Source organism: Dromiciops gliroides, chromosome 4, assembly GCF_019393635.1.
Source record: "Dromiciops gliroides isolate mDroGli1 chromosome 4, mDroGli1.pri, whole genome shotgun sequence".
NCBI classification, from domain to species: domain Eukaryota; kingdom Metazoa; phylum Chordata; class Mammalia; order Microbiotheria; family Microbiotheriidae; genus Dromiciops; species Dromiciops gliroides.
Genome location: NC_057864.1, coordinates 247,225,360 through 247,235,588, shown reverse-complemented (window position 1 = coordinate 247,235,588; position 10,229 = coordinate 247,225,360). Strand labels below are relative to the sequence as shown.

Here is a 10,229-nt window from a genome sequence, read left to right as displayed (position 1 = left end):
CAAAAGAAAAATACTTTGGAAAGGGGGGGGAGGTGGATTATTATAAGGAGCCTTTTTCCTACAATTAAGCTTTCCTAGTCTGAAGGACAAAACTAGAAGAGGTGAGGCTTCTGGGAGGGACACTGCAGAGATGAAACCCCTACCTTGAATGATGTGATCTTGGTGAGACTTCCTGGGTCATGAAACAGAACATTGAAATGTTCAAGTGACGTAAAATAAAATTTATACTTCGTTTTAAGTAAATTCTTCCCACTCCCAGTTTAGCTACTTTTTTGGGTCAGGAGGCTTCTTGTGAACTAAAATCTGATTAAACATCACCATTTTGTGCTATTTACTGGTCTTCTCAGAGATGGGTACAAATCCTAGCCTAGAGACATACTGCAACCAAATCTAAGTCTCAGATAATATCCTGAACTTATAAGTTTCAGGACATATTTTAAATATTTACTCAGAATTTTATGTCATTAATATAATGCCTGAACACTGAGAACAGAACTCATGATACATCACCAAGACTACTTTAAAAAGCACACTTAAGGAAACTAAGCCACAAAACTGTTGCATTATGATTTAATCTAAGTGCACAAAAGTTTGAAATTACAATCCTTCCCAGTATCTAGGAAGGTTAAGCATGCCTCCATATTTTCAGTTCTGTACTGTTACATTTGAGCTTTAATGTGAATTTTACATCATGATGCTTAGTTTGGAATTCCCATGCAAGACCTCAACTTATAGAATGGAAGCAAATCTAAATTGAAGTGAGAATTGTTTTCATGCTGAAAGCTTCTAAGGTGGTTTCAATTGGGGTTACAATGAAATATATCTTGGATTTATTCATCTGAGCAAGTTTCGGTATCATGAACCCTGAACTGGCTTCTTTTTAAGGAGTGGGCAACTGATTACCTAGCAGAACAAACCATCCCACCAAGAAACCACTCTCAAAGTAATCAAGTCCAACTCATAAAATAGCAGCTTTGTGCAATCAACTGCTTTTATACAAGAACTGTTATGAACAGTGGATTCAACTGGCTATCACACAAATAGGCTAGCTAGTATTTTATTACTCCAAAAGCACTTTAACAAGAAAAATATAAGTATGGCTTCTGATAGGAATGTTTAAACCTGGACTGCATGTACCAAGCTCATAGGCTGAATTAGGTTCTACAAGGAAAACTTTAAGTATTCAAGTTAAGCAACAATTTGTAACCAAAACTTTAATCCCGAAGGTCTCACAAAACATGTTACAAATGACATCATGAAAAAAATCTTGCACAGTAACTCAAAAGTTTCATCTCTACAATGTACCCTTAAACTGAAAATTTGTGTGAATGGTTAATTTTGAATATCACCAGTTATTTACTCACAGTGCATCAACTACAAAGAATCCATGACCTTAAGTAGAAAAACTAAACTTCCTCAAAACCTCTTATGGTTTTTACTTAAGATGTGTCCACTTAGAATGATTTTTTTTCTTCTTTTCTAAAACCCATCACACCTTTTGATTTGAATAAATGTTTTATTTTTGTATACTTTTTACTTCCCAATTTACCTGCTGGCCTATTCTAGGAGGAGCTTTGAAGCATTGCATTATGTTGTAACTACCGTGGACAAAAACCAAGACTCTCTCCAATATAAATCTGTCATTTCCCGCCCCCAGAAGACACAGTCAGGATGTCATTTTTGGCCACTGCAGGTTTTACAGGTTTATTTGCAAATTGATGCAAAATAAACTGAATAGAAATTAAAATATTGTTTAAGGGAACATTGTAAAGTAACAAATTCTTGGTATTACATGCCTTATATGATCTGTTTCAAACCATACAGATACACATCTTTACATGTGTCACCGTTACAAGACAATAAACAAATTTTAACAGCTAAAACATTTTAAAAATGCACTGAGCTTATGAAGGCTCAAACAAAACTTGTAATGTTCTGTACATGCTCCTGTCAAATGAAGGGCTACTTCCTGTACATCACTCCTCTTGAAGGCCGATGATCTATTTCCTTTCATTTGACCTAGAGCGACTGAACAAGGGGAAAAAATTATTATATCTCAATACCTATGACTTGAATCTGATAAAGATGTCTATTTTGTATTTAAAAATCACTATATAGCTTTCTGTTAGTTTGCTCAAATTATTTAAGAAACCTACCTACGAGACCTGGAAAAGGAACGAGAAGGCTTATGATTTCTCTCCCGTGACAGTGATCTCTCTCTTCTTCTATCTCTTGAAAGGGACCTAAAACAGTAAAGGAAGGAAAAAAAATCAGTGTGACTACTCAAATTTAAGTGGCAAATTATTTCAAATAGGATTAGATTCAAAGCTGACCCATCTAACAAACATAAAGCTTAATTCAACAAACAATATTCACTAAGCACCTACTATGAGCAAAGTACCGTGGACAGGCACACTAAGGATTTGAAAACAAAAGTCTGCTCTTAAGACTAAAATTCTTCAGTTTACATAACAGATAAAGAGCAGAGGGAATGGGGAATAAAATCAAGGAAAACTGCCCAGATAGGCAGCACCTGGGTTGAGCCTTGAAGTTATAAATCCTGAAACACAGAGAAAAGGAGGACAAGGGAATCGGTTTATGTAAATGAAGAGGTAGATATAAAATGCTGAATTCAGGAGCAAAGCAAAGCACCCACTTTGGCTGAAACAAGATAGGAACAACAACAAAAAAGAGGTAAGACTGGAAAGATAGGTAGAAGATTAGAGAAATTGGACAATACTAGGTTGAAGGTGTGCCCTGTCTCTTCCTCCAAGCAATAGACAGCTTGTAGGAAAGATGCACAACTTGTGCATAATTTGAAAACTCCTTAATTCTGGTCACTTAACATCATACACTCCCAACCAACAAATATACTACATAAAGAATTACTGACAAGAAGCCCCAATCAAAAAATGCGATTGCTTTACCTGCTCCTGCTTCGAGAAAAGCTTCTTCTTCGTGGTGATCTACAATCAGAAATAGGACAAATTAGGCTCACTATCAATTTTAGTATTTATGGCGTGAGGCATTTCCCAACTTTTCAATCTCACTGTTGGGCCCAGTGATCGTGCCGAAGAACTGGCACCCATCGTCCAAAACAAAAAAAGCACAGAAGGATTAAGGAACAAAAAGCTCAAGTGAAAAGCAGGTATTCCAACCATGAATTCACTTTAACAAAGAATGCTTCACAGCAGATCTGTCCAATGCAAAACTTCCACGTCAACTAACTGCACTACCCAAACACCACGCCAAAATGTAGTCCCACAAGTAGTTCCAAAAACAGTGCCATAGACCAGTATTTGGAACCCATGCAAACCTAGAAGTCCATGACAAGACTTAAGGTACCAAGTGGATAAAGTGAAAAACTGTGAAAACGCGCTCAGTGTAAATATTGATGCCATTAAGTGATACATTAGAACTGCATATTTGTGATTGTCACATTTTAAGAGTGTGTTTAGGCTTACAAAAAATTACCTTAGCTTGGCCCACTTCACCCCAAAAATTGTTTTAAATTTTGAAAACTGTTAGTAAAACCATTTAAAGGTGATAGGATTCAACAAAATTTTGCTAGAAAGGAAAGCTAAATTTGTTAGAGATATTAAATTTTTAGTTTGGCATCTCACACATGCAAATGAGTTTTGCTTGAGGTTCTAGTTACATTAAAAGTTCCCTATCACCCTTAAAAGTTTTATTCAAGCAATATCTGTACGTTACCATTCAATTATGCACAGCCAGCCTTTGATCGAGAAAAGTAATTACTTAAGCCGCTTACTCCTTATTTTAACCAGCAGTAAACTGTATAAGCAGGAAAAACTTACTAGTTTTGGGTTTCAACAAGCTAGAAATGGTGAGGTGAGGCTGCCGGACTGACGGCCAGGAAGAATTTGCTGAAAAGGTTTTGCCAGATGTTGCGTTGTATTTAGTTGGTTGGCGAAGGGGGTGTTGTGGATTTTTCCTGCTTTTTTGTTAGCCGAAGGCTGCTGCTGTAGTTGTTGTGAAGACATTTGGTAAATAAACAGCTGAGCTGATTGGCCAGGAATGTGTGGGCGGTCGAGGTGGCTGCTGCCGATTTGGTTAAGGTTGGAGAGAAGGCTGAGAGAAAACAGCATGCTCGGGAACCAAAGGGCGGTGCAACCTGACGACTGGCCATGCCTGGGTCATGTGAAACGACACCAGCCAAGCTGAATGGGGCGCGCTGGTCACATGACGCTGAAAGGGCTAGTTGACTGGCTAATGCAGACTCAGAGGGTGGTGAGAAGAGACATGATGGTGACTCTGTAACGGGGTTCATTTTTATTAATAGATGGACCAAAAAGCACAAAAAAAAAATGAAAAAAACAAGCCATCAGTACAACCATCTATTAGCTAACATATAATCTTATTACGATGGGCAACAAGTGTGGGGTGGGTTTTTTTTTTTTTTGGCCTTTTGTTTGTTTTATTTTTAAAATAGCAGAAGGGGCAGTTTCAAACTCCTATCTCCTAAGAAGGACTTCACTCACCTTTAACAGGTAATTTCAGTCCTGTAGAAATCATGTTGGAGATTTGAGGAGATGCGGAATAGTCTCCAGACAACAATGCCTGGGTCCAAGAGTGATGTGCCATAATTACCAAAAAAAAAAACTGAAATTTCAGATTTGGGTTTGAAAAACTTAAGATGACTGGAATTACTCCTGTTTAGCCCCCTTTTTTAGTGACCTAAGTTTAAACTAGTTTAAGATTAATTTCTACTTCACCAGTTGTAACATTCTTAACAAATATTACAATTGTGCAAACAAAGTAGAAAGATACATCTGCGTGGAAAGCTAGACTGTTTTATGTTAAGCCTGTCATTATTGAGTCAAGGAATGGGAAATGGCCCTAAATTGAAGTAAAAGGGAAGATTGGAAAAGATGTGACTAGAAGATGAACTAAAATAACTTGAAGAAGATAGATCCAGGACTGAAAAGTTACTGACTATCAACTTGAACAGTGACCTAACGACCAAAGCCAACATTCAGCATCAACTTACATAAAACACCCCACTATCGCCCCAGCAAGGCTGTTTTATAAAAAACAAAAACAAAAAAACCCTCAGAATCTCAGCAATAGATGTTACCCATCAACATGCTTTAGGGAAACACCTGCTCCTATATTGCTCTATGGTTTAACACCAAGGGCTCTAAACACATTCTTTGATTCTAAAGTACCTGCGGCGGGGTGGAGGACTTCTTCTCCGATAATCATCCCTTGGACGACGACCCCAAGAAGGTGGTGGACCACGATTACGACTTCTTTTCTCCCCATTCGACAGTTCCACCCGTACCCGACAGCCACAAAGTGTCCTTTAAAGGAAAAAAAAATATATATATATATAAACTAAAAAAACGTTCTTTAAAAAAAGCACACACAAGTATTTACAAACATTTTAGACACTGATCCTTGCAAAACATACTTTCCTAATTTTGCTACCTAGATTTAGAACTGGAAAGAATATCTAGTGCAACTCCCTCATGAAGCCCAAAGAAGCTTTAACAGGCATGGACTTCAAATCCAGCACTTTCTGCTAAAAGGCCCTTCAAATAGTTTGCTATTCTCTTTTCTTTCCCCATGTCATCTGATTTCATGTATAATTGCTATAAGGATTTGCAATAAATCAACATTCAACATTTAAGCAGCTATATGGAAAGATGGGAAGAATAACAAATTACTAAAACTGAATGCTTCCCTCGAGATGATTATACTGCTAGAGGGAAAGCTAGCTTAGACACACAAAATTTTACAAGGCAAGATGTTAAATACAAAGGAAAAGCCCAAGATGCTGAGAAATTTGTACAAGATCAAGCTCTTATCAGGTCAGAGACCACATCTATCAACTGTATCCCAACACAGTAGACAATAATATTTGGGTTATGAATTCATCTCTTAAGCACTTGGAATACCCAATATTGGTCTTGGTTTACCAGTTCTGTTTATTGCTGCTACCTTAATGATAACTAGCTCATTTCAAAATTATGATTTGAATTTTAGGACTTTAAAATGTAAAACACCTTTAAAAGCACACTTTAGATGAGCTCACCTGATCTTTATTCTACTAAAGAACTTCATTTTATTTTTTTTGTTGGGGCAATGAGGGTTAAGTGGCTTGCCCAGGGTCACAAAGCTACTAAGTGTCAAGTATCTGAAGCTGGATTTGAACTCAAGTCCTCCTGAATCCAGGACCGGTGCTTTATCACTATGCCACCTAGCTGACCCCCAAACAACTCTATATTCTGATTAAATAATCAGAATTGCCTTTCATATCAAACTATACAAGTATACATTAATGTGGCATTACTGAATTACCTCTTGGCTTAGGCAGAAGCAATAAGATAAGAGTACAAGTAAATAGGTTAGCATATATGTATTCTAGGCCTAAAAAACACCTGAACACTAGATGGCATAGTACAAATAAATTAAACATAAAAAACACTAGCCAATTTTAATTAGATCAGTTTCTGTAGTTTTGTGATACCAACATACAATGAAATATTTCTGAAGACATTAAGGGAATGCATGGCCATCAACTCCAACTTTACCCTAATACTACTTTTAAAAAGTAGCTTCAATAGTGACTACAAAAATTAAGTCAAGAAAGATCTGGGTAAAGTTCCTTGAGTAAAAAAGGGACCCTATTTCGTAGTCTACACAAATGCTAACATTATTGTGGATGAGAATCAATATAAAATTTGCACTAACTCTAGTAACTGATTCTGATCATTCATAGTAGTGATCCAGTTCAATTTCAGTGCTATTATAGAGGGGTCGCAAATGATACTAAATGTATGATGAAGAAATTATCTATGTTCTATGTGTCTCAGTTTTCTCTTCTATAAAATATGAGGAATTGCCCTAAAATGTTAACTATGCAATTGTGAGTTATAATTTTATGATGTACAGTGTATTAAGTTATTTCTTCTATTGAATTCAATGTACAAATGAGGAAATAACTTTACAGAGATTATACATTAAGTATTTATTACCTTCCATCTAGTTCTCTAACAGCATCAGCTGCATCTCTGGGATCTTCAAATTCAACAAATGCGAAGCCGGGAGGATTTCTTGCAACCCACACACTCCGGAGCGGTCCATAATATCCAAAAGCTCGCTCCAATTCAGTCTTGTTGCCATTGTTACCAAGGTTACCTACATAAACCTTACAATCGAGCGGACAAGAGTCACGATGCATCTCTGTAATGAGACAATGGCAAAACATGTTTAGTATTTGCAGGACTTTAATAAAATCCTTTATTGGTATGACTTAAGATGTTAACTTATGATAACAAAAAAAAGAGTAAAGTCCAATGAAATAAAATTCACTTCTTTGAACAACCAACCCTCCAGAACTATCCTTTCATGTTTTTATGTAGTAGCATATACATGGGGAAGTAGTTCCAGAAACATTGTCTTTGGCAAAAGACTAATATTTCATTCCAAGATCCCCACCCCTAAACAGGCCCTCAAGTGCCCTTGAAATCCAAGACTTTGTGGCATATTAGCCTAATCAAAACCAAAGACTCATTTAATGATTCCTTCTTTTGCAAATGTAGCTTTGCTGCAAGAAGCCTTTCCCCTTCCTCCTTTAATGACTTCTTTTCTGAGATTATGTCCAATTTATGGTGTACATCTAGTTTATACAGTTTTTTGCACGTAGTTTTTCCCATTAGATTGTGAACTGGGGGTGGGGCGACCGGGAAGGTCTTGTTTTTCTTAGCTTCCCCAACTCTTATTTCTGGGGCCTGATGCATATTAAGTGCTTAATGTTTGTTAAATGGACTTGTAGAAAGACTACTGCAGATCCTTCTTCAAAAGCACAAATTTATGCTGATTTTAATACTCTTCATAGAGCATTCACCAGTGGACTTTATGTATCCTGGTGAGAAGGTAGGTGCAAAGCCAATGGGAATTAAGAAATAAACAACTCTACGTTAAAAATTTAAGTATGCTGCATTCTTGGTGGTCACCGTGACATAGTATAACTCAGGGCAATCCAATTTTTAACTTCACGGGCCATGAATAGCAAAATCTTAACCCCAAAGCCAAAGAAAGGGCTCTGAACCAAAACAGCAAAATTGGGTGCTGTAAACAGCGAGCAAATCGCCTCCCATTTCACCCACTAAAGCCAGTTCAAACACATACTAGGTGTCGATGCCACACCCAGCCTTGGTTATTAGCATGTTACAACAGGCAGCATCAAAATTTGGAGTTAAACGTAAACTGGTCAACACCTCAGACAAGTTTCAAACGGAAAAAAAAAAAAAAAAGACGGCCGTTCATCGCAACAGGTTTCAGGCCCGTGCCGAGGCGCAGGGCGAATTGAGCCCAACCCAAGGGCCGTCCACGGCTTAAGTGCGCAGCACCCATTGGCCCACACTTAATTGGGCGCCGATGGGGAAACGCCAGCAGCCACAAAGCGGCCGCGCGGCCCCCTCCCTCCCTGCCTCCCGGCAGGCCAAGCGTCCTCTCTCCAGCCCCCGCACTCGTGAGGCCAGGCAGCCGCGGCCCTCCATCCCCACCCCCGCCCCCAGAAGCGCGGGAAGGAAGCTTTGCTTCGCGGCGGCCTAAGCAGAGGCAAGAATCGAGAAGCAACTCGCCGTGGAGCGAGCCGCGAGAGAAGAGACGCCATGAGCCGGCAGGCCGCGCCCGGCCGCCTCGGTTCCTCTTCCGGATGTGTCGTCCCCGCTCCCTTTCCCCTTTCATATCCCCTCCTCAGCCCCAGAGGCTCCCCTCCCAGCGCTTCCCGGGGGCCTGGCTCCAGGTCGGGGCCTCGGCGGTCCCTCCCCGCAGTACCTAGGGCACCCCGACCGCCGGCCGCCGAACGTCACAAAATGGCGGCGGCACCTCTTTGTCTGCGCCCAGCCTCGCTCGGGCCCCACGGCTACGACGGCGGCGAAAAAGAACCCAACCGTCCGCTCCGCCGCCCCTTTCCTTACCGGGTGCTGTGGCTTAACAGGCGGGGATCCAACTCCCACCGCTTAACTGGGTTTTTCCCGCTCCTCCCGGCTCCGTCCCCGCGCAGCTGTTGCGCTACTCCCCCGACGTCCACAAAATGGCGGAACGCCGCCTTCGCCTCCCAGCTTATATGCTTCTGCCCCAGGACACGTGACAGAGGGCTGTAACCAATCAGAGAACGAAGAACGCTGTGACCGACACTTAGGAAGGACCCGCCCTTCGTCTTAAATTGTGAACCACCGCTTGTACAGCGGTTGGTTGCTCGGAGAAGGCCTGAGCCTGGAAGCTGTGTTTGTCCCGCCAAGGAAGGACTGCTTTCCCCGATGCCGTGTGCGCGCGCACTCAGTGTGTTGTGCTTGGGTGTCAGTCGGAGCCCCCACCCCCATTCCGCTGCGCTCCATTATTGTTTATCACTCCCATTCAGTGTACCCATGTATAAAAAAATAATCAAAACCTATCCCAATACCGCAGTGTAAATGCTGTGGACTTTTGTAATGTGTGAACCTAGGCAGATGTTCTCAACACACATTTAGAGCCCAGGTATGGTATTGACACCTTCCTGCAGACGTTTAGATTGAAACTGAAGACTCAATAAACCCATCAATCAACTAGTGTTTTTTAAGCACTTGCCATGTGCTAACTACTAAGTACTAAAAGGTATTAATACCAAGACAGGAAACAAAACAAAACAAAAAAAGAAAAACTAGTCCCTGTTCTCCAGGAGCTCATATTCTAATGGAGGAAACAATATGCGAACAACTTTGTACCAAGAAAAATGTATATATTTTATACAGGTTTATATAATATTTGTATATAAATATAAAAACATACACACAATATAAGTATGTGTGCATTGTCAACTGGACCAAACCAGCCTCTAACGTGGATGGCTGGAGCTGAACAGAGTCAGGAATCAAAGGGAAGTTTAACTTCAAAGTCAGGGAAATGGCTTACAGACAAGGAGAGAAATTAGACACATGTGGCCAGCCCTGCCCCTAGTGGGGCAGTGTGGGGAAAATCCCAGTACTTATACCCCTGGCTAAGCAGTGAGCTATAGCCCTGACAATGAGGGGTAACAGCATTGAGACAAGCTTGATTCACAGCAGGATTTCATGACCAGAACATGGGTATTTATTCAAGCTTGTCTGGTGCTTGTCTAAGATCAGATAACACCTAGCACTGGTCAAAGCGATGCAATAATTATGATTTTGCCAGAGGGTTAGATCATCCAGAGGGTGAGTGCAAAGTATTCTTGTTAT

At 40.3% G+C, this 10,229-nt stretch overlaps 1 protein-coding gene across 1 annotated transcript; it reads right to left on the bottom strand.

Moving 5' to 3' along the window:
* Nucleotides 1-553: 553 nt before the first annotated feature.
* On the bottom strand, nucleotides 554-9,086 carry SRSF3 (serine and arginine rich splicing factor 3). The gene is made up of 6 exons (XM_044000098.1): nucleotides 8,952-9,086; nucleotides 7,002-7,209; nucleotides 5,190-5,324; nucleotides 2,928-2,966; nucleotides 2,157-2,243; nucleotides 554-2,028 (listed from the first exon to the last, which is right to left on the bottom strand). The coding sequence occupies exons 2-6, from the start codon at nucleotides 7,205-7,207 to the stop codon at nucleotides 2,001-2,003; spliced, it is 495 nt and encodes a 164-aa protein (XP_043856033.1). The 5' UTR covers nucleotides 7,208-7,209; nucleotides 8,952-9,086; the 3' UTR covers nucleotides 554-2,000.
* Nucleotides 9,087-10,229: the final 1,143 nt, after the last annotated feature.